Source organism: Trypanosoma melophagium, assembly GCF_022059095.1.
Source record: "Trypanosoma melophagium isolate St. Kilda chromosome Unknown ctg19segment0, whole genome shotgun sequence".
Classification (NCBI taxonomy): Eukaryota; Euglenozoa; class Kinetoplastea; order Trypanosomatida; family Trypanosomatidae; genus Trypanosoma; species Trypanosoma melophagium.
Window position 1 is genome coordinate 137,262 of NW_027125148.1, and position 26,789 is coordinate 164,050.

Consider the following 26,789-nt stretch of genomic DNA (forward strand, 5'->3'; position numbering starts at 1 on the left):
TCTAGTATGAACGCAAAAATAAAAAAAAACTACCATCCAGACCCACATACACACAAATACAAAACACACACACATGTATACGGATACACAGAGCGAAATGTTCACGCATGTAATAATACGGAAATGTATATATATATATATATATATATATATATGTATATAAGTGTGTGTATGTGTGTGCCTGTGTTCTCATCGTCTATCATTTATTTTTTGTGTGTTTGTTTTTTCTTTCCGTTGATTTATTTTAGTATTCAAATACTGCCACTCTTTTCTACCCTCCTCTGTTTTTTTCTATACTGCCCCACTTTCTTAAATTCCTCCTATATATATATATTGGTTCTTCCTTTATTTTTTCCCTTTTACATCTCTTTATTACTCAAACCGCAATTGCCGTCTCGCCCGCTCTTCCACAATTTCTGTTGGCGCCATACTACGCTCCCGCACTGGCGGCGATGTATCACGCATGTACTCCTCCTCATCATATCTCGTCATACCAATCGTATTATTGTAATTATTATTATTACTATTACCAGTCAAAGTACGGGATGACAACACCAACATATCCCTCGTTGAGGCCATACCCTCTCCTGTAATACGCTCCGCTAACGCCTTTACACGAAGTAATTGTTGTTCCTGTTGTTGTTTTTGTTGTTGTGTGTATATACGATGATCCATTGTGTATTCCTGCATATAACGTGGCACCGGTGAGTCTGTGGCCCCGCGAGAGGAAGAGTCGCCACCCGCCGTAGATGACATTTGCCAATTCAACGGAGTCATACCAGCCGCACTACACCCAATAGTCGTACCAATCGTATTATCCATCATATTACCGATATGAGTGTCCATAGTATTACCAATCCTGCTAGTACTACTACCACTGCCAACGGCAAGACTGAAGGAGGCGGAATGGGAAATGCAGCGCGAACAACTCCCTGAGCGTCGTCCTTCACTATTACACTCCATCAGCACATCATCACATGTCCATTCCCTGCACATTGGAAGTGTCCCACACCGCAGATGTCTTTCTTCTTCTTGTTCTTCTGCTTGTTGTGCAGATGGAAGAGGTGACGTTGTGCGGGACTCCCACGCCCCACCCGCCGCGGCGGACATGTTCGTGGCGTATGAATTACGACGACTGCTTGCGAGAGATCGCGGCGGAAATGCACCGGCGGCAAATGAACACGATGACAAAAATGATGATGATGATATGATGGAATCGCGCCGCGAAAGTGATGGACTGCGAGCGGTGGGTGTTAGACTTTCGCTATCCACCACACTCTGTCCTTCATCGTACATCTGCATGAAGAAAGAAGAAAAGAGAAATATATATATATATATATATATATATATTAGGAATCTGAAGGCCTGTGTTGTCTAAAGATGGTGGGGGGTGTCCACCTTATGTGTAGGGTTTGTGTGTGTATGAGGAGGTAAAAGTGTGTTCAGCTAGATGATTGTTTCTTTTTTCTTATTTTGTTTTTTGTTGAGAGGGTTAAAGGAAAAAGAGAAAGAAGCATAACAGTAATAAATGTGAACGTAAAGAAAAAAAAGACAGAAACATTGGTATTAGTATTACTAATAGTAATCCGTCCATAGAGACGGGTAGACACATGATGGAGTGATGATAGAAAGAATACAATGTGGGTGAACACTGCATATTATTCATATACATCACAAGAGCAATGCATATATATATATATATATATATTATATATATGTGAATTGTGATTTGATCTGTTCCTGTCTAGGTGGCAGTTGCAGAGGACATCTGCTCTAGATTCCTCCCCTTGTATTGTCAACGTACACCCCACAGAAAAAAAAAGTACAGCTCGGTCATGGAAAAAAGAACAAAAAAGAAAAAAAAATTTAACATGAAAAAAAAACACAGTGATTAGAAACGTCAAATAGTAAAGAAAAAAAGAAATAAAGAAATGAAATAGAGGACAGGGGGGAAAAAAACAAGAACCGCTATACTAGCCCAAGCAAAAGGGTAAATAGAATCAAAAACAAAAAAAAGAGAACAGAAATATGAAGTACCTTTCAAACGAAGAATTGTTGAATATAAGGGACACAGAAAACGAAGAGGAATAACTAAAGCAGAAAAAAAAAGTAAAATCACCAAGTCATACGTAGTTCAATGGAGTAACAACGAAAGAAAAGACGAACAACACTACATTAGTACAACATATAATATGACGAACACATGCTTCTCTTTATCATCGCTCTTCTTCATGTTATCGTTGTTCTCGCTCTCTAAGCATCAACATGGAGTCCTCGAATTGCATCTGTAAAACGCTCAATCGCAGGCACCGTGATCCCCGACGTCTCTCCGCCCTCATTCAAGCCGTTGAGACCACAGTCGCCATTTCCACTTTCCCTCTTCACTGGTGCAACAACACCGTTCTTGTTGCGATTACCGCAAGTGACGCTATTCTTCCCCGTTCCTTGATGAAATGACACAGTGGAAGTGGATGATGATGAGACAGAACAACTAGACACATCAGTTGGAGCCCTCTTTATTACTTCTCGCTCAGGGGTGGATGTGATGCCTCGCCTGGTATTAGATGCTTTCGGTGGACTTCCTGTGTTAGTCCAGCCCCTTATAGTAGTGGCAGTAGTAGTATCGGTAGTGGCATTCGCAATACGCCCCATACTGCCACTGCGAGATCGTGGTTGTGAAGATGGCATCAATTCCTTTCTGCCTATATGATTTTCCTTCTTGTTATGTACTTCTACGGAGCTGCAGCGGTGTATCCTTTCCGCTGAAGCATCTCTATGCATATTACTTCGAATGCTGCAACGTGAATTGGTACGTGAAAAGGGCACCCAATCCTTTCCTTTTTTCGCTGGTGTGGATTCTCCCTTGGAACCCAAAGCAACTGCGTTCTCACTGCAATTATTATTATTACTATTATGATTATTATTATTATTATTATTATTATTAACGGGAGTAGGATTAACAGTAAGGATAGTAGTGACGTTGCTGGTGTTACTGTAGACATTTTTCGCTTCTTCCTTATTTAGATCAATTCGACTGCTATGGCGTGAGTTCGTTCGTGAAAATGGAACCCACTCTCTTTTCTTTTTCTCTGGTGTATCTTTTGATTTATTGGAATCTACCGTCGCACTATTACTATTGTCGGACACCCCAAGAGTGGAGTTCTTGCTAATAGATGATTCCCTCCTACTAGCTGAAACGTGCACTCCCGCAGTGCAACCTTCTGCACGGGAAGCTGCACGAGCCCCATCAGCTCCAGCTGTTACAGTCGTAGTGTTGCCCGTCCTTGTTCTTGTTGTTGTTGTTATTGCTTTTAGTGGTGTTACTATTGGTGATGCTTTTGCTGCTGTCATTGGGAGAGCCATCCCATTGGGCATTCGTGGGGTGACAAAGGTGGAAGAAAGGGGTGAGATGGTCACGGAGAGCATCCCGTGCCGCAAACGTGGAGTTAGTAAAGAGTTGTGTAGACCCAAACCAGTGCCGCTGGCACGACTTTGCAAAAAGTACTGCAATGAAGAGGCACTTGTGCTAGAGACACAAACAGAGACAGCATCATCATTGTCCGTGCGGGAATTATTCATCTTTTGCCGCCGTGGCGATGCCATGGGATCACTGCCAACAGATGTTGAGAGACGATCACCCCGGAATTGTGCCATCGCTGCCAATACCGATGGACCTGGAGACGCTACGCCTGTAACAGCCGTTGTTGTTGCTGTTGTTGTTCCTGCTTGTGTTGCCGTTGATGATGATAGTGGTGGTGCTGCTGTTTGTATTGGTGTAGTTCCTGTTATCGCGGATGCTGGGGCTACGGATGTTCGTCTTGCCATTGCCATTGCCATTGCTGTTGCTGACGTGGTTGCTGTTGTTGTTGTTGTTTCTTTTACTTTTATTGTGGACGATGACGCGGGTTGTGGGTGTGGCAGCGGGTGGATGTGTGGTATTGGTATAATTTCTCTCGCCGCCGGTGTGTTGGCGGCTGTTGGGGACGTTGTGGTGTTTGTCATTTGCGGTGGTGCACTCGCAGAGACGGATGTGGATACCACTAATGCTGAAAACGATGAGGACGTCGGCGATGTCATATGTGAGGCTCCCGCCGTTCGCGTGTGTCTTTCGTTAAATCGCGGCAGTGGTCCAATTGAACTATCGGCGGTGGTGTGGCCTTCCCTAACGGAGTAGTTATGCCCCACAGCGTCAAGACTGCGGTACTCATTTATGTTGGAAGCCCCAACTACTTGTGAGGCATTCAGTTGATTCTCTTCTTCTCGTTGATGTTGCTGCTGCTGATTATGACGTTGTTGTTGTTTCTGCAACTGAGGTTGAAAGGGAGATTGTTGTTGTCGTTGGTGTGATCGTGGTGGTACTTGTTGTTGTTGTTGTTGTTGTTGTTGTTGGCGTGTTTGTTGTAGTTGTTGTTGTTGTTGTAGTTTTTCTCTTTTCGACTGCACCCGTTGAACAGCTTGTTGCCCACTACGTTGTTGTGGTAATTGTGGTGATCCTTTTCGGAGCTTCGCCTGACTACAGCCCATTTCTCTCGTCTGTGGAGAAATACGGTAAAGAAACCAAGAAGCAACACCAAAGGATAAATAGCAATTTTCCTCTTGGCGGGAAAAAAAAAGAAAGAGAAAGAGAAAGGAGAGGGATGAAGCAAAAGAGAGGTATAAGAATGGGATAAAAAAAACAAGAATAATGAATTATATTAGTGATTGCTTTCCAGAACATCTACCCCCATAGAGTCTTTTTCACAAAATAAATCAATATTCATATATATATATATATATATATATATATGAATAGGGTGTTGATCCGATTCCCTAGGTCATGTTTTCCACTAAAATACTGCAGAAACAGTGGAAGAAAAGGAGGGGAGAAGAAATGGAGTAATGACATCGAAAAAAAAACGCGGAGGGGTGAAAAAAAATCAAATATAACTACAATAATAATATTAATAAACAACAGCAAGAACAAGAATACTAATAGTAGTAATAGTCCTACTAGTAGCATAAAACATGGGACTGGTAACCATTTGTTCTCACACAGAGATTTCGTAATAATCCTCTTTTCTCTCCATTCAATCAATCACTCACTAACTAACTAACCCATTCAAAAGATTTTCTTCTCTATTTTTTAGCATCTTTCTATGGAAATCGACATGTATGGATGTATTTATATGAACAATATAAACTCTGTAGAGTTCCCCATCATTCTCATTCTATGTTGCAAAGGCTTCTCGGTGTATGGTGCGAGCCAATGTAGCCGCGAGATCGGCTGATTGCTGCAGCAATGCCACCGCATCTGCCCCATTATTTCTATTGGACTCCCCACCTTGTGTCATTCTCTTTCCCTTTTCTTTTTCCTTCTGCTCTTCACCAGGTGCACAAGACACCTTCTCTTCCCCTTCTTCTTTTTCTGTTGTTGTTTTTCTCGTCTTTCTCCTCGTTGTTGTTCCAGTCTCAGATTGTGTGATACCCTTCACAGCAGCGGCGAGACGTATTTTACTAGCCGCACACCGTCGCTGCAGTCGCTCTATGATGTGCCCAAATCGTCGTGCTTCCTCATCACGTTGTTTTTGCAAATCTGTAAGGGCTGTTTGTTGAAGACGCATCTGTTCTGTGTAATAGGACTCCTGTGTTCGCACTTCCAACTCCGCCTCGTCTGCACGCATACGTGTGAGTGTGAGTTCCTCCTCTATTTCTTGTTGTTGTTGCAACTGTTCTAATGTCTTACGAAGACGACTACGCAAAGTGTGTAGCTCTGTCTCTGTATTCTCTAGTCTTTCTGTGAGTTTCGCATGTTCCTCCCGCAGAGACCGCATGGTTGTGCTTTCCTCCTCCTTTTCCTTCTCACACTTCTGTTGCGCCAATCGCAGTTGTTGTATTTCCCGCTCGTATTGCTGTTCTTTTTGTTTAAAAGACGAAACCGCCTCTGCGAGTGCTGCCTGTGCTGCCTGTTGTGCATTCAGTGCCTCTCCACACTTCTGCTCTAACGCCCTCACATCTGTTAAGAGGGCTTGACGCTGTATCTCTGCCTGTTCATGTTGTTTCTGCTGCGCTGCCAGTAAACTCTCACGTGTGTGGGCCACATCATTTAGTGTTGATTGCAATTGCCGCTGCAACTGTGCCATTTCCTCTGCGTGTGTGGCTTTCAGTGCGACCATACACTCCTGCGTATGCCGGCGTTCCTCCTCCACACGTGTGTGTTCACTGTTGTTTGCGGTTTGTAAGGCATTCACGGCATTATCGGCGGCCACTCGACACTCCTCTAATTGTGCACTAACAGTATGATGAAGTCCTGTCGCATCTTCTGCCGCGGCACGTGCTTGACGGAGTTGTGCCCGCAGTGTCTCATTAGCGGCGGTGAGTTGCAGCAGGCGGTGTTCACTGCGGGTGGCGGTCATATCCCACACTGTCTGGGCAAAGCGAAAGCGACTGGATAACTCATCATACTCCATGGAACGGCGGTGGAGTTCTTCAACCAGTCGCAGTTGTTCACGCAGCGCTTCTGAGCGTTTTTGACTCATGCTGATGCTGATGCTGCCTATACTACTGCTGCTATGGTTGTTATTGTTGTTATAATAGTAATAATAATCACCCTCTGTACTACTATTACTGGTGTTATTGTTGTTATTATTAGTGCCACTATGAGAGGGATTGGGATTGATACCGCTATCGATACCACTACCACTCTCGAAATCTGTTTGTCGTGGCTGCTGCTGATTATGTTGCTTTTGTTTCTGTTGTTGATATTGTTGTTGTTGGTTGGCAATGCGTTGCTCATGCATGTGCCGCGCTGTCGAACTTGAAGTGGGTGACGGTGTTGCTATCGTCGATCCTGTTGTTGGTACGGTTGTATTACTGAAAGCAACAGCCCCAGTAGCCGTAGCTATAGTACCAGGAGATCTCAGAATAGGCGGTACACCTACACGTGCTAGTTGTAAAGTAGAAGTACGTCCTCCGCCTTTTCCAACAGCCTGATGTAGTCGCTGATTATCCACACTCAGTCTTTGTAGTTTTAATCGCATTATCTCACGTTCCTCCTCCCATTGATTTCGCTCTTGTTGTGATTTTTCATACTCCACAGTGGCTGCCTTGTACAATTGACGAAGTTTCTTTGTATCCTGTGCCTCACGCATCAGTAGTTCCCGTTCTTTTCTTAGTTCCTCCAACTCACGACGGAGACTCATTTCCTTATTCTTATATAAATTCACAATGTCTGTACACATAGAGCGAAGCTGCAGTACTTCCGTTGGTGAGGCCCAGTGTTCAAAGTACGACAAAACCTCCTCCGGTAGCTCAGCAGCATTTTCAGGGTAAAGCGGACGTGGAAGACTGGCATCATTACTGCTACTACAGGTACTCATATTATTACTATTATGATGATGGTATTGTTGTTGTTGTTGTTGTTGTTGTTGTTGTTGACTTTGGTGGGTATTCGTTCTGTAATTCGGTAACATTGTGGCATTCCGAGATTCTGGATATCCTTGTCGTTGATACTGTTGTCTGGGATCAGACGCGGGTGGTGATGATGACGTTGTTGTTGTTGTTGTTGTTGTTACTGGAGGTGTATTTCCCAATACTGTTGATGCGGAGGACGTTCCTCTTATCTCTACAGCAGCAGCACTGCTGATACGCGGGCTAGACCCAGTGGGAGACTCCATATGCACTATCCAAGAAAGAGAAACCACACAAAACAAAAAAAAATGGTGCAAAAGTGAATATAGTATCAAAATAGAGAAGCAGAAAAAAGAAAAAGGAAGTTAGAAAACGCAGAAAAAAAAAATGAGTAGAAAAAATAAACTAACAATGGGATAATGTTTGTTTTTCGTTTCCTTTTCTTTTCCCTTCGTACCCCTACGAAGGATGCCGGTACTGCCGCTGTTGCTGCTTCTACCAGTGGAATTGAGGGCAGAGCAGCAATCAAAAAGAATGTGATCTATATTATTAATATATACTGAAAGAAAGAAAGAAAGAGTGTGTGTGTGTTTGGCAACAAAAAAAAAGAAAAGCAAAGGCCAGCTTGTTGCGGTCGTACCTCTCTTGTCACATTTTCTTTTTCTTTCTTTTTTTTTCTCTGCTCCTTAGAAATCCTCAAAGGAGGCAGGAATTCTTACAGCATTTGTGCATCCATCATGGTATGTGTATTGTACCGTCAGTTTGGCCGCCGTCCTTCCTGTCACAATCCCTCCTGCCGTTACTGCTGCTGTTCCAACCGCAGGACGTCGACTACTACTCGATAATGTTGTTTTGGTTGAGCTTTCAGGAATAAGACGTCCAAAGAAATCCCGCTTTCCACTCGGCTTTGATTTCCCAGTAGTATTAGTAATATTAGTAATATTACTAGGAGCAGATGAAGATGATACAGTTGACTTGGGTAGAATAGAGTTGTTAGACGTTATATTTGGTTCAAGATGAGATATAGGGTGACTCATATTTGTTGTACCCTTGTTCTCTAAGCTCACTACGCTCTCTTTCACCTTATTGCCTTCATTTTCCAGTATTTCATCTCCTTCCCGCTCACGTTTACGTCCTGCTGCTGGCAGTCCACTTTCATCTACTTTCTTTCCGCCCAACGCTGCCAAAATCCCCTCATTCTTGTTATTCATACGGTTATTGATGTTATTGTTATCAGTGCTCCTCCTCGCTGCCGTTATGGTGGAGTGTGCTGCCTTTTTCTGTATGATGTACCGCTGGATTTCTCCCACCATAAGTTGTTTCATCTCCTCCTTCATTCGCAAAACCATTATCGATGTTGACGCCGTTGGGGAAGCAAAAGATGATGAAGCAGCAAACCCACTATTGGACTGAGCTCCCAAAGCAAATCCAACTCGTTTTGTATGTTTTCTATGTATTGTATGTAGAGAGACACACCCAATACGATGAATAGGTGGTGTCAACTCCCAATGTTCATCCACAACTCCGTTATTACCTACATCTACATCTTCCTCTGCTGCTGCTCCTCCTCCTCCAGGGAATGATAACGTAGTTAAAGCTGATGATGATGGTAAGGATGATGTCGTTGTTGTTGCCGCTCCTGTTTCTGCCAAGTGGAATGATGAGCGGGCGTACGTGAGTCCATACTCCGCATGACGTGCAATGGAGGCCTGCAGTAAGAACTGATCCTCGCGGTTTAATGCGTTGAGTGAGGCAATAGAATGCGCCGGAGTGCGCAGTGAGGCATTACATAAACACCTCAACAATAACGGGGCCACTTCCTGGGCGAGAACGGCGATTGAACATAAATGTGCGGCGAGTGGACCACGACAACCATCACGTAGTGTACGTGCAATAGATGCAGATTCCGTCTCTTGTCGTATGGCCGTGTGGGACTCCCGCGGAAAACCCAGCGGGGCCGCCGTACGGGCAGAAGTACTACCACAACATGAGAAACACGCACTGGCGGTTGTATAGGCGTACTGATCTACAAATGGTATGAGTGTCGCACTGGCGGTGGCGTTTTGGTAGGCACATGTAGAGAGATAGTCATGAAATGAAAAGGCATCCGCCATGGCACTAGTGCGTTGTAGTGAGTAATCGGCATAAGGTCGTTGTAAATAATACTCCTGTAGACCATCTAGAAGTGTACGTGACTCCGCACACTGCTGTACTGCACGAGAAACATAAATATAACCCGGATCCACTCGAAACCCTTGTGTGACATATTCATTTTCTTCTGGTTTTTGTTGTTGTGGATTCTTCTCACTATTCTCCATTATAGCTTTCTTTGCTGTTGTGGTGTGTTGTTGAATGCCTGCCATCACAGTCGCCTCGTAATCCACACCGTACTCCTTACGAAGCATTTGAATGTATTTACTGCGATCCTGTCGCACAAAAACCGTTCTCCATGTCTCCCATAATCCTAGTTCCGTGTCTTTTCCTTGCATCGCATGCATCATCGTTGTCATTCCCGGTGATGTATGACGATACAGAAACTGCAGAGTGTTGAGGCAACATCGTACATCACCGTTACTAGATTGCACTAACTCCGCAAGTGCCGTTGAACTCACGTTTAATCCCTCACGTTGTACAATCTCACCAAGTCTGGATAACAACCTCTGTGGACGGATAGGTTGGAAATGGTATACGTGTTGACACTGTCGTCGCAGAGGCCGCAGGGAAGGTGTGTAGTAATCATTGCAGAGACAAAATACAGGACAGTGAATATCCTGCTTTAAAAGAAAAGCAGCGACGTTAGCAGCAATACCATCCATCTCATCAATGATAAGACATTTGGGTCTCAGTATCATCTCTACAAGTGAAATACCTCCTCCTCTTCCTTCTTCTTCTTCTCGTGTTCTTGTTGTGGTTGATGATGATGATAGTAATGATGATGACGCCGCGAGTGTTGTCTTATTCGCAGAAGAAGAAAAAGGATGTACACGACGTCTTGGTTTTGCGGGTGCTACAGCAAGTTGAATAGCATTCTCCAACGCCGATGTTGTGCGATCCACACTGGCGTTTATTTCAATTGGTTCATACCCGCAATGTACAGCAAGTACATGTGCTAGAGTCGTCTTTCCCACACCAGGTGGACCCACTAGAACTGCCAATCGTTCTTCAGGTCGTTTAGGAGCAGAGACGAATCCCGTAGAAACAATATTCGTAGTAACATCCGTACTACTACCATCATTTGTAGTATTATCGTCGAAGATATAGGCATCCCAACTCTTCATCCATTGCAGCAGTTTTAGGTTAGTGGAATCATCGCTAAGAAGATCACGGAACCGTTTGGGACTATACTTAATAACCCACAGTGTATCGTCCCCTCGGCTATTCTTCTTTTCCTGCTGCTGTTGTTGTTGTTTATTCTTCTCGTCTGTTAGGATCTGACTCTTTCTATGACTATCTGCTGTTCCTTCGTAAATCTGCTGCAATAAAGCGGGAACACTCACATAGCCGAGTCCAGTACCAGTCCGCCGTCGGCTCAACTCCTGTGCAACACTCAACAATTCTTCTTCCTCTCCTTCTCCATTATCATTACCATCACCATCCTCTTCTGCTATTTCTTCTTGTTGGTGTGGATACTCCGCTATGTTCATCCCAGTTTCTTCTCTCCCACGTTTCCGCAAGACTTGACGTTTATCTAATCCCGATGCCGTGAGCCAACGCACTACACCATTGTCCCCACGCATCATAAAACACGTCTGAGAGAGAGGAGGAAGAGTACAGATACCTTTAGATATCTCCATCGTTGTTGTTGATATTGATCTTGACGCTTTATTGGTTATTGCTGCTGGTGTAGGTGAGGAACTATAGCTGTCGGCTGTGGGTGGAACAAATGAAACCGCATCGTTGGCGCACGGCACGTTTCTCAACAACTCCTCATCCTCTTCTTCTTCCTCATTGTAGTAGTTGTTATTATTGCTATTATTATTCTTGTTGTTATTCGCCTCACGCTCTGCGGCCCTCCAAATTGCCTCATCATCCTCCCATTGCTGTTTGGACATCACACGAAGGCTTCACTTTCTGCTGGTTTATTTTAACTTTGAGGACTGCACGTTTCTGATCTTTTTTTATTGTTTTGTCTTTTTTTTATGTTTTTGTTGTTGTTCTTCTTCTTCTCTTGATTTTCTCTTGCTTTTCTGGTCCTTTTTTTTTTCTTTTAAACAAGCCTTGTAATGTGATTCCCTGCGCTATCCCCCAGCCACTGCAGCTGTCAGTTTGGTGTAGTGTAGTGTATAGCGCCTGAGAATCCAACAAGCAAAGAAACCCACAAGCACAGAGAAAAAAGAATAAAAGAAATGAAATAAAATAAATAAATAGAGACACCGTCTAACAAACACACACAAACACACAACTTCTCTAAGATTAGAAGAGAGAAAAACACAAACATGGAAATAAGAATATCATGTGAACTGAAGAATGTGATAAATTTACCCAAATGTACGTACGCAACAAGGGTTATTAACAACAATAATAAGAGCAACGAAAAACAAAGAAAGTTTCAACAAGAGATCAACCCAACAAACAGCACAAAGAAAAGTGAAAAATAAAAAGAAAAGAAAGGGGCTAAGAAAGCCGTGTGTCACCTGATGCACGAAATATAACAAGAAACTCCTCTACCAGTGCCTCCCACTCCGATTTCCAAACATCTTCTGGAACACGTCTCTCGACAACACCATGATGAACAGCCGCACTATTATTATTATTTATATTATTACTATTATTATCAAGAACTTCCTTATCGCAAGGAGAAGATATTGTTGTTGGTGCGTGACGCAATACCTCTGTGTAAACAGAAAACGCCGCATCGAGTTCTTCTTGCGTCACCGCCCCACTCCGCACTTGGGCGCCAAGAGTGACATTTACGGCGATGAGTCCATCAAAGAGGTGGTGCAGTTCTTTTCCCTCTCTTGTGAGGACAATGGCGGCAATGCGTGGTATATCCATTTCCTGTATAGGCAGTAGATACGGATCACTGCTTTCGTGAAGTAACTTTGATAAGGCCCCCTGCTGTCGCCTCTGCATAACGAGTAGAGGAGCGGGAGAGTGGGAATTCACTGCGAAGGATGTAACGGCAGGACGGCGGCACATTCCAACAATTATTCCACTTCTTACACGCATGTGTGGTGCTCCGCGAGCCGTCAATGCAGCAAATCTAGCGACAGCAGAGATCATCAGGGGACTCGCTGTGGAGTCTATGGGGTGGGGAAAGATAGAAGAAAGAAAGAAAAAGAAAAAAAGAAACAGGAAAGAGTGGGATGGCGAGAAGGAAAATAAAAATAAATAAAGGCAGATATGCTTATGGTGGAGAAAAAACAAACCAAAAAGTGAGGAGGAGTGTGAGAGGCACACGAATGAGGCCTTTTGATAGCTTAAAAAAAGAAAAAGAAAGCTTCCAATACACGTAGCCACAAAGCATGGATGGATCTATCATCTCTCAAAGAGAAAAAAGGAAAAAAAAGGCACGCATCCTCACACAGAGAAAAAAATATGAATACGGGACGTATGTATGTATGGAATTGGCCGCAGCAACACCAGAGAGAGAGAGATATATAAAAGAGAGAGAAGGAGAAAGAGAAAGGAAAAAAAAAGAAAAGAGAGAGAGAAAGCCAGTTCACAGTCCTGGGCACGCCACATTAAGGTTCTCACTAAGGTCTCGCATTGCACGATGTAGATCACTGCGTAGGGAACTCATACGCGAACGTACATCTGCCAACTGCAACTCCACACCGTGGCGTTCACGCTGCATGGCTGTGTCCAACTGTGAACATCGACTTTCCACAACTGTATCAATCATCGACTGATGTGAGCCCATTAGTCGTCGCACGTGATCAAGCATTGGTTGCATTATCTCCGCCTGCACTTGCCGCAAACAGCGTTCCTCCGCGTCTGAGATTAGAAACTCCACATGGCGAAGCAGACGATCATCACCCGTCTGATATAGATGTTCTGGTTCTTTTTGCTCTCGTTTTTGTTGTTGTTCGGTTCCCCATACCTCAGCGGCGGTGTGGGGTACACCTGACGTATGAGGAAAGACAAGAGGGTCTGAACTTTCCCGATCCTGTGGAAGAACGGAATATTGTCTAACGGCAGCGGCTGTTGTTGTTGTTGTTGTTGTTGCTCCTGCGGTTGTTTTAGAGGAGCGTGGTACTGTGGGTGGAACAACAAACAGTAATCGCAACTCTTCCACATCAAGTTGGACTGACCCAAGAGTATCAGCAAGCACATTAATTCGTTGATCCAAAGAAGAAAAATTATGTCTCCATTCCCGTCTCAATGCTCTCATACTTCGCCGCTGCTCCTGCTGCTCCAGACGCAAATTTCTTGCATCACGAGAGAATTCTTCTTCTGATAGCACAGACCGTACGGCGAGCCGCACATGAGCATGAAATGTCGCTGATGAGTAACTGTTTAACGCATTTTCGGGCGAAGTGCTCCATGGAGGCGGTGAGACTGGCAATGTTGAAGAGGGAAAAGGTATAGATTCACCTGTAGGAACACCAAATTCGTGTGCATTTACAGTACGCTCCCTTTGTTGTTGTTGTTGTTGTTGTTGTTGTTGCTGCTGTTGTTGTTGTTGTTGTTGTTGTTGTTGTTGTTGTTGTTGCTGTTGTTGTTGCTGTTGTTGTTGTTGTTGTTGTTGTAACACTTGATGCACAGTTGACATAACGTACTGTTTCACCTCTGCTAGTAACCTATCGTACGCTATGGATGATTGTATTCCTCCAGTCTCCGTACTCTGTTGTGTTCTAGATATTTGCGGCTGTGATAAACCTGTCAACACAGCATCCAGCAGATTTCGTTGTTGTTGTTGCTGTTTTTTCTGCTCCTTCTGTTGCTTGTGTAGCTTGTCAACACGAGAATGCAATGCATGTAAATCCTCCCGTACGGCTCCACAGAGTTCCACAAAACCCTCTCGAAGTTTTTCAATATTTTCTAGTGCATTATCACTTCGACGTCGACTTGGAGTGATACGTCCCCTGTGAGTTATATTAGAAGAAGTAGCAACAGTTGAGGGGGACTCTGGTGCACCTTCCACAGGTAATACGGAGGCGTTACGTTGTGATCTCCTATTCCTAGTGGAGGGAGTGGTAGAACCAACAAGAGCAGCAGCAGCAGCAGCAGCATCAGTAGTAGTAGATAGAACCGGCTCGTTGGGTGCCTCACCGATCTCAGGAGATATCAAAGAAGTTGTAGTTGTGTATGGTAAGCGAGGCGGTCGTCGTCGTCTCCCACTCTCTTGGTGTGAAAGCAGAATTGAAGAAGACAAGGTAACTTCCCTTCCATTGTTGCCAGTACTACTACCACTAGCAGTAGTAGTGCTGTCACTGTTGTTTCTACTATCACTGCTGGTAATATCACTACTACTGTTATTACTGCTATTATTATTACTGACACCACTATTACTATTATTATTATTATTATTATTATTATTATTATTATTATTATTATTATTATTATTATTATTATTATTATTATTATTATTATTATTATTATTATTATTATTATTATTATTATTATTACCTGAAATTCTTTGTGTGGTGTTAGACGGCTCCATGAACATTGCATGTGGAACACTCTCTCCCATTACAGAACTTGAGCCACTCTGCCACGGAAGCATCCCAGCTGCACCAGAAGGGTTCTCACTTGCAGTCATCCTCTTTCTCGTTTCTCCTCTTTCCTCTTCTTCCTCTATTACTGGTGCTGTTGTCATTCCCATAGTTTCTACAGGAGCGAATATGTCATGCTGCGATAACGCCTCATAAATACCGCTGCCTCCTCCGCGCAGCGAATCTAGAAATAATCTATCTGCCGTATTCTCATCATTATCAAAACGGTCTACATTAATAGTAGGACTAGAAGTTGTATTCATCCCTGTGGTTTCAGCTAAAGGGGTATTGGAGGCTGCAAGAGCTGCAGCATGGTTATCACGACGTATGGCCTCACGAATACGATCCAGTGTATCCTGCAGACGATCTGAACTTTGTGTCATACGTCCACGCAAGGCCCCTCCTGTCTCTAATGAACGTACACTATCACTAACATGACGTGTACTACTTCCTCCGCTACCCACACGTCCACGGCGGAATTGTATTCTTCGTTTTCTTCGTCTACGGATGCTGCTGGAACCACTACAAGAACCACGATAACTGGGTGTACGCACCAGCGCACTAGCACGAGCTCTAGGATGCATGCGTAGCAGTGAGTTTACTGTCTCACGTTCAGCTCCCGTTCCCGTTGATACTCTTATTTGTACTGGTGTTGAAGATGTTCCTCGCAATGATGGATTATCCTGCACAACACCCACAGAGGCATGCGATGCTGGTGATGGTGTTCGATGTTGAGTAGACCATTGTTGCTGTTTTTGTTGTTCTTGAACCCCGCCACTACTGGTGCTGTTTCTCCGTTGTCTTGCTGAGGTCACTCCGGGGCTATTATGACGACTGCCACCACCACCGTAATGCGAGTTTACTCCCGATGCTGATGCTGAAACTGGGGATCCAAAACGAGTGTTTGAATGATGTGGAGATGTCACTCCGTATACATTTTCTATAGGGAAACTCCCGTGGATAATCCGACGATCATCATCACCATAATAATAATGATGGTGTGGCACGTCAAAGAGGGACCGACATACCTCGCAGTATGAGCTCATTGTTTGTTTGTTTGTTTGTTTGTTTGTTTGTTTCCGTCCTCTGAAAAGTACGTAGAAATGTTACGCGGTATGCTTAAGCAGAAACAGAGGAAATGTGAGCGAAATATATGTATATTAGACTTCACGCACTCTCCTCGTGTTACTCACAATACTCCCAGGTCTGTATATATGTATGTTTATATGTATACTTCCTTCTTATTTCTCTATGTATATGTGTGAAGTTAGAGTTTGTGTTATACTTCTGTTCTTGTTCCCCAGTTGCCTTTTACCAGTGCTCCTGCTGCTATTTTTATAGTCCCCAGAGTCCATAAATGTATTATATATGATCATAAAGAAGTAAATACAGAAAAAAAAAGAGAAAAAGGGAATATACAATGTTTCCAAAAACTCTCCAGTAAAGCAGAAGAATCCTAAATAATAACAAAAAAAAACGTATAAACAGCAATATTAGCAGCCGTAGGAACCCGTATCACCACTAACCCTAAAACAGAGCATAATCAGTGGATGTACTGTACAAAGGGAAAAAAAGGAATCCAACATAGTTGTAATCTAAAAAAAAAAGGTGAATGAATGAAAAAAACAGAACTTTAAAAGATAATGACAGTCAGTCCCTGTTCAGTCTTCTCTAGCTTTCGCAGGCATATATTATATATATATATATATATATATATATAAACTACGACAACAGTAATCTATTGAGAAGTTGCCGCTCATGCGTCATAGACTCTACTACCACATGCTGCAATTCCGCAGCCTCACGCTGCAGGGACGCAATAGCACGATACACATTTGCCTCCTCACGCACTAAAGCTGCAGTGCATTGGTTTAGCACAGCACCACCACTACTACTACTTATATTACTTACGAGATCTCCATCCCATGTCCTCATATTGGCAGAGGATGGCTGTTGTTGGTGTTGGTGTTGGTTTTCCTGCACAACCTTCTTTGCTAGACACAAAGCCCGCAAGGCGATATCCCGCACGGTCTCTGTGGCCTCTCGAAATGCACGCATACCACCATATGTATTTCCATTCACTTCCATCACCGGTACCGATACTTCTGACCCTCGATCAATAGAAAGTGCAACGCCATTTATTCTGCTGTCATCACTTCTCCGCCGCTGACTATTATTATTATTATTATTATTATTATTATTATTATTATTATTATTATTATTATTATTCAGCAAGAGCTCTTGTGCTTGTTCTTCTTGAGGAGGATTATCCACAGAGGTTGGGGCAAATACTGTAGCCCGGAGAAGCACACGGCGTAAATGTTCTGCAACAGCATTGTCAGGATATACATTAGGCGCTAACGATGTGAAAGAATCAGTTGATGGTCCTGCAGCAACAGCATTAGTAGTATTAGTAGTAGTATTAGCAACAACAGTTTGACACAGATGGTCATGGTCTTGATTATTAAAGTACTGTCGATTGGTGGTATCTGCAAACAATTCCGTTTTATTGTTGTCTGTCAACATAACTCTACGCGATACATCCCCCAACTCCGCTCGTTCTCTAATATCTTGTTGTTCTTGTTGAAGGTGTTTTAAAGCGGCAACGGCCTCATCACATTTTCGTCGTGCACGTTCTGCCTCTTTTGACTTTTCAGTATACAGTTGACTACATCGCTGTAATATATCATTAAATACACTTTCAAGGCCTTTAAGCGTTGTAGTTGTTGCGATATCATCTCTATTATTATTATATCGCATGCGACGGGAACTCATCTCCGCTCGTAACTCACTGTTTTCGTGTTCTAATCGCAGTACCTGCTGTTCAAGAAATCGTATCTTTCTTTCTGCGGCAATCAACTCTCTTGTGGGACTCACTGGTCTATCTGTTGTATTCATTTGTTTTCTTCTCGTACATCCACATGGACGTGTGTAAATATCTCCTCCTCCTCCTCTACCACTGCACCCCATCAGTTCACGCTCTAAGGATGTTTGCAATGAATTGGATGGTCCAAATAACTTTACAGATACTTTATTGTATTCTTCTCCCCTTGTGTAACTCTCAACAACGCTATTCTTCTGTACATGTGACTCACTCGCTCCTCTCATTTCATCTGAAATACGTTGCTTTTGTTCCTCTTGCTGATTCACACATCTCTGTAAATCTCCCAGTACGATGGCATCAGAGTACAACATTCTATTAAGCCGTGCAATAGCACGTCTATGTTCCTGTCGTGTCTCTGCTTGAGTGCGTTGTGTCAGTTCTTGCAATTCTGCAAGTGGTTGTTGTAGTAATGCTTGAACTGTATTGGCGAGATCACCAGATCCACTGCTTGACACATGCATGAGTCCCACATCCCGAAATATTGATTTCTCACTCCTTCTATCGCTGGTTCGCACATTCACATCAACCCGATCATTTGAAATTTTATCCGTATGATCATTATTACAAGGAAGTGATACGAATGATAATCTCTCAATCATATCAGTGTTTGTGGTTTTAGACGTATTGCTCCACTTCACACCACTGGTACCATCTACTGTATTAAACTGAAAATCATCCTTATTACTAGTACTTGTGATGTTATTATTATGATGATAATGATGATGATTAGGATTAGAATTAGAATTAGAATTACCTTTAACTATCATACTATTACCTGCATTCATGCTTTCCTCTGGGTATTCTGTACCTGATACGGATGGAGGTGATAGTGGTGAGGCCCCGCCACCCCCATCACCCATACTTCCATTATTACCCAACTCTTTCGCACTAGAGAGTGGTGTCAGGTGTAATAGTGGAAGTGGAGGTGGGGGTGCGTATTCCGACATGTGCAGTTGTTCGCTATGTTCTTTCTTTTTTCCTTTTTCTCCTTTTTCTTTTACTTGTTGTTGATAATGATGATCTTGAGAGTGATAGTATGGGGGTTGTACCTCCAAGCATGACGGTTTATCCATAAAGGCCGACCATGGAGGAAATGACAATGGTGGACCGGCAGATACAGAAACATCGTGATGATTTGACATATTTGTGTTTACTACCGTCATATGTGGTGTCATCGGTGCTGAGATAATAGACGTTTTTCTGCTAATCGCTGAAAGGTTTAACGGTTCACTTTCACTCAGTGTTCTCTTTACAGGGGAGATGAGATGTGGAGTGCGGGAGATACTCATGGAAGCACTAGCCAGCAAAGCCACACCATTATCACTATTACTATTATTATCACTATTACCATCATTATCATTATCAACATTAACAGAAGTCACAGCACTAATAGAGAGTGTGGGATTCTCATGAGACCGCAAGGGTGGAGATAATAATCCCGTCTGACGAGAAAACGGTATGGCGAACATATCTATTACACGACTAGCAGCACACAAATTTTCCTTCCGACGCCTGCGGCGCAGCTCTGTAATGAGATGTCCATTCGTTCCATCACCGCCGGAGAGAAGTGATGATGCAGCTGCAAGAATATCTTCATTTATATCATCATAGCAAGCATCAAGTCTAAGTGCAGTAATCCACAAAACAGAAGAACATGTATGCTGTAAAGCGGCTTCAATCATAGCCGTCACCTTATCCATACCCACAACACTACTACGAACACCAAACCCACTACCACTTTCTTCTCGTTCCTTTTGTTTTTGTTTTTGTTGTTGTTGTTGGGTGGAAAAAAGAGGCACAATCTCTTCAATGTGTTCTGGTGGTGTAGGGGCAAGCCACCATCCACCCTGCAGTTGATCTCTATGCATATAACGATATGCCATTTGAGAAATTGCGGTGTGTGTGTTAAATGCCATTCGTGAGGCGGGACTTCCATCATCCACCCACACAGATGGTCCTGAGAGATCCCACAGACGCCAAATACTGGTAGAACCACAACTGTGTCGTAGTAAGAGTGTTATTAAGACGTGAGAACCGGCGCCTGCTGTAGGGCGTAAAAAGTCATCAGATACTTTAGTAGAACTTCTTTGCCCACGCATATATCTATATTCTTCTTCCTGTTGTTGTTGTTGTGCCTCATTATTATTATTATTATTATTATTATTATTATTATTATTATTATTATTATTATCACTATCATGTCTCGCCTCTACCACACGACGTTGCCGCGCCGCATTCGAACGGGTGTCAGAGATATCAAATACATCATTCGATCCCTGCGCAGAGGCTGTACGTGATGATTGCCATGAAAGGGAATAACGCAGGGCGGCGTGTAGTACGGTTAGAGTTTCTGAAACACTCTCACAGCGAATATAACGGGCGGCGGGAATATCGGCGTAGTCTTCCATGAAACAACCAGTAGGGGAATTGCGATCTGTGATACGTGCGAGGAGATCTAATGCCTCCATGGAAACGGTAAGGTCTTCATCTAATTCAGAGTTATACTCTAGACTTTTATTATTATTATTATTATTATTATTATTATTATTATTATTATTATTATTATTATTATTATTATTATTATTATTATTATTATTATTATTAGATACATTACAGTTCTCTTCTTCCTGATGTGATGATCGTGCTCGTTCCTTCTCATAATTGAAGAAGGGCCGCCACTCCACAACGCTAATAGCAACAGATGGATTTGATTCAGCAGTATTAGTATTATTATTAGTAGTATTAAAAATCCTCTGCAGTACAGCTGTAAAGAGACCATCTCCAGTTCCTGTATATCCACACGACACTTCTCCGCTATTTCCGACAGCCGCACCGAAGAGTTGAATAGACTTTCCACTTCCCGCCGCTCCGTGTGCGACTGTCATCAATTCCACACCCGCTTCCTCCTTCTTCTGCATAAGTGTTGTGGATATATGATCTGCTAGTGTGTGTGTATAGACTGTATACGGCAAAGTGCCTCTCGCTCCTCCCTCCACAGTGATGAGTGGTGTTCGCACTATTAACGCTGCGGAAGAAGTGAGAGGTGTGTGTCGTGTCCATTCCGTTGTGGGAATCATAATAGCAGCAACTCCACCTGCTGCCGCTGTATTTTTATTATTACTATTATTATCTGCGGTCTCGCTGGGCACTAGTCGTATATTACTGTTTCTTCCATTATTCTCTACTGCGGTGCAGCGGCCTGCGGTGATACTCACGGCGACGGTTACACGTCCATCACACTCACCCCGCGTTGGCGTTGGCCGCATGTGTGTGTATGTTTACACTGCAGCCGTCTATAAAGATATATATTTATATAAATAATAATATTAATAGTGTTGATTTGTTATCCCAGTGAAAATAAAGTCACCGTAAGATAAAAATAAAGAAAGAAAAATAAAGAAAGAGAGAGAGAGAGAGAGAGAGAGAGAGAGAGAAGGAGTAACAGAAGAATGTGGAGAGTCAGTTTGAGAAAATCAATGTCAAACCAATATAAAGATGAGTGATTCGTATCAAAACCTCAGCATATGTAAGTATATGAAAGAAAGAGAAAGAGAAAGAGTATATGTTCCTTTTTTTCCCTTTTCCATTATATATAATCAATCACTTTTTTCTATTCCGGTACTTTCTCACATGTAGATAAAAAGTTGAACACACTCCAATGTTAGCATTCTCCAAGTTTAGCAACAAGATCTAAAGTAAACAGTATTCGCAGCAATCCGTAAGAAATACAAAATATCCATAACACTAGTGTAGAAGGAACGAAGAATTTAAAAAAAAAGAAAAGAAAAACCCACTCAAATAGGCATACACCCTAGTGACCTTTCACAAAAGCAACAAAACGAAACGCAACTGAACACATATTACTTCCTTTCCTTTTTTGTTTGTTTGTTTGTTGTTGTTGTTGTTTTTCGTGTTTTATTTCTTTATTTCCTCTTCATTCACGGCTAAATATAAAATAGCAATACTGTAACAAAGGACTTCACCCTCTTCACACCACTTCTCCAAGTTCCACATGGAGCACACAGACACAAACAAATGAGGCAACATAACCAAACAGAACGCACACATAAACACAAAGAACCAGTCAAAAAGGAAAAAGGGAAAAAAGAAAAAAAGGAAAAAAAAAGATTCGACTTGCTTTTTTTCTTCTTTATTTTTTAAATCGAAACCATGATATTCCTTTTTTTTCCTCTTCTTATTGTTATTACTCTTGTTGTTTCTCTCGCTCACGCTATACTCTTTTTCATCATCTTCTTCTTCTTCCCTGGCCAGGTGCAGCTTACCCAGACTCAACGCACAAAAAGAGAGGGCAGTGCTTAATGCTTAGTAGTAGCGGCAGTAAAATTAAATAAATAAATAAATCAGTAAACTCAAAAGAAAAAAGAAAAAAGAAATATAAAAGCAAAACGAAGGGAAGCAGTAACCAGAAAAGGGAACAAGTGCCAAAAAAAAAAAAAAAAGAAAAAACAAACGAAACAAGACCTAGAAAGAAAGAAAAAAAAAGAGGGAAGAGTCTTTATGTGCACCTGTGCCTGTAGATAAGAATAACAATCATAAACAAGATGCGCAAAACAGAACTCATCTTTTTTTTTTCTTACTTTCTTTCTTTCTTTCTTTCTTCGTTCTCATCTTCATCACACTCAGAAATGCTCTTTTATGCTCTTCACTGGCACTATCACCGTCCAGTGCTGAAGGCGTCTCAGCCTTATTGCAAATATATTTCCAACCACCACATATTTATATAGGAGAGTAGGAAAATAAAAGAGGATCCCCTGCGTAGATGCTTACACCAAACTTTCAACAAGACTAATACAATATAACTTCTTTCTTTGTTTCCTTTACATTGCGAGAGTTCTGCTTATGTTATTGACGCTGTTACTGTTGTTGTTGTTTCGTTGGTGTGTCTGTAATCTTCTCTCTCCTTATCTATCTCTTTCTCACACACACACAAACAAACAAAACACATACACTATTTCTCTTCATTTATCTTTTTTTCTTTCTGTACTTTTTTTTTACTTTGCAAGGTGCATATATATATATATATATATATATATCACAGATGTTTTTTTCCATTCTGTGCCGCCGCCGAAAGAGCATCTGTAAAGAGTGCGGCGACCTTAAGCTCGGTAATAACTTTCTGCGCCGCCTCTCGAAATGTAATACGTGGACGTGGCGGTGTATTCCGCATTCGCTCCTCCTCCTCCGGATCCAGCACGAGTGGCGGTGGTGGGAGAGATTTCTCCTTCACTGGAAACGCACGTAAGAATAAACCGAGTGGGGTGGGAATGGAGGAAACAAGAATACATCGTTTCCACTGGGACCAGGATAATGGAACGGCCCGCATTAGTGGTCCACCATACTGCACCCCAATAATCTGAACAATGAAAGTAAGTCCAACTATGAGGAGGAAGAGTGGGGCACGTTCTAAACCGGTTAATATGTTAAGATGTCCATCAAGGATACGGGCGTTGAATTCATTACAGAGTTGTAGTAATACAAAGACGTTAAATACAATAGTGAGATGTTCCTCGGAACCAGGTTGTACTTGAAAAAACGTGTATCCACTATGCAAGACCCATAATTGCAGTATCACTTGATAAAGAGATTGACCAATAATGTTTGTCCACATACGTTGTGTAATTAATGGTGCCTCCCTTCCAAGTGGGGAACGATCGAGTACGGTATCACGAGGAGATTCGGTCGCCAACGCAAGTGCCGCCAATGTATCCATAATGAGATTTAACCATAGCAATTGTACAGGTTTTAACGGAGACTCCCCACTACCACTAAAAGTAGCTCCAATAAAGGAGAAAATTACAGCAGCCACATTTACAGTCATCTGAAACTGCAAAAACTTTGAGATATTATCATGCACATTGCGTCCCCACTTAATAGCAGTTACAATAGTACTGAAATTGTCATCAAGGATTACAACATCGGAGGCAGTCTTTGCCACTTCTGTTCCAGCATTCATTGAAAAACCAACATGGGCATTTTTAAGAGCTGGAGCGTCATTAGTACCATCACCGGTAACGGCAACAACCTCTCCACGCTTCATAAGCTCCGAAACGAGAATTTGTTTATCAAGTGGAGAAGCACGTGATATTACTTGTAAACGAGGAAGAATTTGATTTAACTTTCGCGCACTTTTAGCAAATTCTCGGAATTGTGGTCCTTCCAATGCCAATCCCTGTTCACCCGCCGCAGGACCTGACCAGACACGGCCGTAGATTCCCACCTCTCGTGCAATACCCACAGCTGTGGCTTTATTATCACCAGTAATAAGACGTACAAAAATACCAGCACGTCGGCATTGTGATACCGCATTTGGTACTTCTGGTCGTACTGGATCACGGATACCAAGAATAGCAATAAGTGTCAATGGTGGTAAGTGTTCATCTGTTGGGGGGAATAGAGAATCCATCGTCTTTCCCTCTTCTACACTTCTTGTTGTTGTTGTTGTTCTTGTCGATTCTGCATTATTAGACGTTTTTAACGGTTCATCCACGTATGCCACCGCAATTGTTCGAAGACGACGACGCGACATATCCATAATCGCATCCTGCAACGTTGCGGTGATCTTTGGACTTAATGGCACCTGAGACCCATCGTGTTGTAAACCATATGTACAATTTGCAAGCACCAACTCACTTGCCCCTTTAACATGGTACCGCACAATACCTTTTTGTCGAAACGCCAATGCGGTGGTCATACGTTTCCGTGCACTTGAGAAGGGGTAGGAACGCATTTCCTTTTCATGTACAAGCAACTGTGCAGCTGTATTATTCACACCCTCATTATTATTATTATTATTATTATTATTATTATTATTATTATTATTGTTGTTATTATTACTATCCAACGCCGATGATGGTGTTGCGGCAGACCATGCGGGTGATGGTACATTGGGTGAGGTTAAGGTAATGACTCCCACCTGTTCAAGTGCCTTTGCACGCACTGCCATAGAATCCTCTCCAAGATGATTTACAAATGTTAACATGGCCTGTTCTGTTTTATTACCAGTGAGACGCACAGCACTGGTGTGGGATACGGTATCCTCCACACGTCTCCATGCGGCCGTACTGTTAACGGCGATGCCTTCTGCGAGGAGGGATCGAAGTGGTGAGGCGGATGTGAAGAGATTTGTCAGTGTTGCCTCATCCACATCCATATTTCCTGTTAATGAGAATCCCAGACCTTCTGCTGTGATGCCATCTGTTACAGTCATCGCATTTTGTGTAATGGTACCTGTCTTATCTGTGCAAATGGTGGTGGCACCCCCCATAGTCTCACAGGCTACGAGGTGTCGTACCAAGTTCTTCTCCTTAAACATCTGTTTCATACTGTATGCAAGTGCAATCGTAACAGAGAGTGGAAGTCCCTCCGGTACCGCCACAACCACAATCGTTACCGCCGTCGTGAGACTGTCGAGAAACGGTTTGTAGTGTAGTGGATGTTGTCCCAGCATAACGGAGACGCACAATTCCCGTATACTTAACACCGCAAACATCAGCACAGCTGCGATAACCCCGCAGTTTCCAATCCGATCGGCCAGTTCTGTAAGTTTTATCTGCAATGGGGTTTCCTCGCTTCCTTTACGTACTTGCATGGAGATACGGCCGGCGAAGGAATTCACCCCAACGCCAGTGACGAGAATCGTCGCATCTCCCTCCACCACATTTGATCCTGAAAGCACAAACGGATTTCTCACCGCATCTTTCGCCACATCGTCATTCTCGCCCGTGGCCGATGACTCATCCACTTTAAAGGCATTGCTGTGTACAACGAGTCCATCCACGGTGAGGACATCGCCCCCCGCCACGCTAAGAAGATCCCCAACGAGGAGTTCCCTGTCTGTTATTTCCATCAGAGCCCCGGCGCGAACAACGGTGGCGCGTGCGGCCGGTGCATCCCGCATGAGTTCCTTAAACTTCTGCTCCTTCTGGTAATTGTTAAGACTACTCACAAGTGTCACAATCGCCACTGAGAGGAGAATGGCCGCCCCTTCAATCCAGCCATGGGCGTAATCCACATATCCGGTGTGGACATCCGGTACGGTGAGTCCAAGCAGTAAAGAGGCGACGGCGGAGATCATCAATAATTGCATCATGCGATCGCCTAGTGAATCCCAGACGAGACCCATAAATGTCACTTCCTCCACCGGTGGCAATTCATTCACAGAGAAGGCAGCACGACGGGCGTCTAATGCACTTGTGCCTTCCACAGGCAATCCACGTACGAGATCGGTACGCAGCAGCTTTGCCAAACCCCGTACACCGCCAAAACCCTTAAGGAGACGTCGACCCTCTATGTCATCTGTGATAATGGTATGCAGAGTCTCAGCATCGATTCCGAATTCCATCTCATGTGTTTTTAATGATGATGAGGTTGATGAGGTTTTTTCTTCTTCATTCAGTAGTGGTTTCGTCGCCTCTAATGTTTCTCGCATCTGTGCTTCTTCCAATATATATATATATATATATATAACTATAACTATTTTTTTTTTCTTGTCGTTCGTTCTGATTTGGCTTTCCTCTTCCCTGTATAGTCTTTCTTTCTCTAATTCCCCCTCCTTCTTCTTCCTTTTAGTTTTTCTTTTCTTCTCTGTTCACACACACACACACTGGTGATGGCACTGATAATATTTTTTCTCACTTTCGCGGTGTTTAGCTCTTTGTGCAAAAGAGCGCTTTGGATCTGTTGTGATTGTTTGTTTATTTGTTTGCTTTTCGGTTTGCTGTTGTTTCTTTTTTTTTTTTTTTACGCAGCCGGAATAAGCCTATATGTCTGTTCAAATTAATAAATGGAGAAATAAACAATATATATATATATATATATATAGGCTCAGAGTGTGCAATATC

At 42.9% G+C, this 26,789-nt stretch overlaps 8 protein-coding genes across 8 annotated transcripts; all 8 read right to left on the reverse strand.

The window, feature by feature from the left end:
* Window positions 1–372: 372 nt before the first annotated feature.
* Window positions 373–1,302, reverse strand: LSM04_007383 (uncharacterized protein; the record flags this gene model as incomplete). Its single annotated transcript, XM_067337688.1, has 1 exon — window positions 373–1,302. The coding sequence occupies one exon, from the start codon at window positions 1,300–1,302 to the stop codon at window positions 373–375; it is 930 nt and encodes a 309-aa protein (XP_067192936.1).
* Window positions 1,303–2,253: 951 nt separating this feature from the next.
* On the reverse strand, window positions 2,254–4,524 carry LSM04_001528 (uncharacterized protein; the record flags this gene model as incomplete). Its single annotated transcript, XM_067337691.1, has 1 exon — window positions 2,254–4,524. The coding sequence occupies one exon, from the start codon at window positions 4,522–4,524 to the stop codon at window positions 2,254–2,256; it is 2,271 nt and encodes a 756-aa protein (XP_067192826.1).
* Window positions 4,525–5,207: 683 nt separating this feature from the next.
* On the reverse strand, window positions 5,208–7,652 carry LSM04_005320 (uncharacterized protein; the record flags this gene model as incomplete). The annotated part of the gene is made up of 1 exon (XM_067337692.1): window positions 5,208–7,652. One exon carries the CDS (start codon window positions 7,650–7,652, stop codon window positions 5,208–5,210), a length of 2,445 nt encoding a protein of 814 aa, XP_067192899.1.
* A 420-nt stretch (window positions 7,653–8,072) lies between these two features.
* Window positions 8,073–11,438, reverse strand: LSM04_004757 (ATPase; the record flags this gene model as incomplete). The annotated part of the gene is made up of 1 exon (XM_067337693.1): window positions 8,073–11,438. One exon carries the CDS (start codon window positions 11,436–11,438, stop codon window positions 8,073–8,075), a length of 3,366 nt encoding a protein of 1,121 aa, XP_067192887.1.
* A 562-nt stretch (window positions 11,439–12,000) lies between these two features.
* On the reverse strand, window positions 12,001–12,609 carry LSM04_008108 (uncharacterized protein; the record flags this gene model as incomplete). Its single annotated transcript, XM_067337694.1, has 1 exon — window positions 12,001–12,609. The coding sequence occupies one exon, from the start codon at window positions 12,607–12,609 to the stop codon at window positions 12,001–12,003; it is 609 nt and encodes a 202-aa protein (XP_067192952.1).
* A 439-nt stretch (window positions 12,610–13,048) lies between these two features.
* On the reverse strand, window positions 13,049–16,090 carry LSM04_003355 (uncharacterized protein; the record flags this gene model as incomplete). Its single annotated transcript, XM_067337695.1, has 1 exon — window positions 13,049–16,090. The coding sequence occupies one exon, from the start codon at window positions 16,088–16,090 to the stop codon at window positions 13,049–13,051; it is 3,042 nt and encodes a 1,013-aa protein (XP_067192861.1).
* Window positions 16,091–16,766: 676 nt separating this feature from the next.
* LSM04_009365 (uncharacterized protein) lies at window positions 16,767–21,194 on the reverse strand (the record flags this gene model as incomplete). Its single annotated transcript, XM_067337696.1, has 1 exon — window positions 16,767–21,194. One exon carries the CDS (start codon window positions 21,192–21,194, stop codon window positions 16,767–16,769), a length of 4,428 nt encoding a protein of 1,475 aa, XP_067192981.1.
* A 1,787-nt stretch (window positions 21,195–22,981) lies between these two features.
* LSM04_007993 (Cation-transporting P-type ATPase) lies at window positions 22,982–26,377 on the reverse strand (the record flags this gene model as incomplete). The annotated part of the gene is made up of 1 exon (XM_067337697.1): window positions 22,982–26,377. The coding sequence occupies one exon, from the start codon at window positions 26,375–26,377 to the stop codon at window positions 22,982–22,984; it is 3,396 nt and encodes a 1,131-aa protein (XP_067192949.1).
* Window positions 26,378–26,789: the final 412 nt, after the last annotated feature.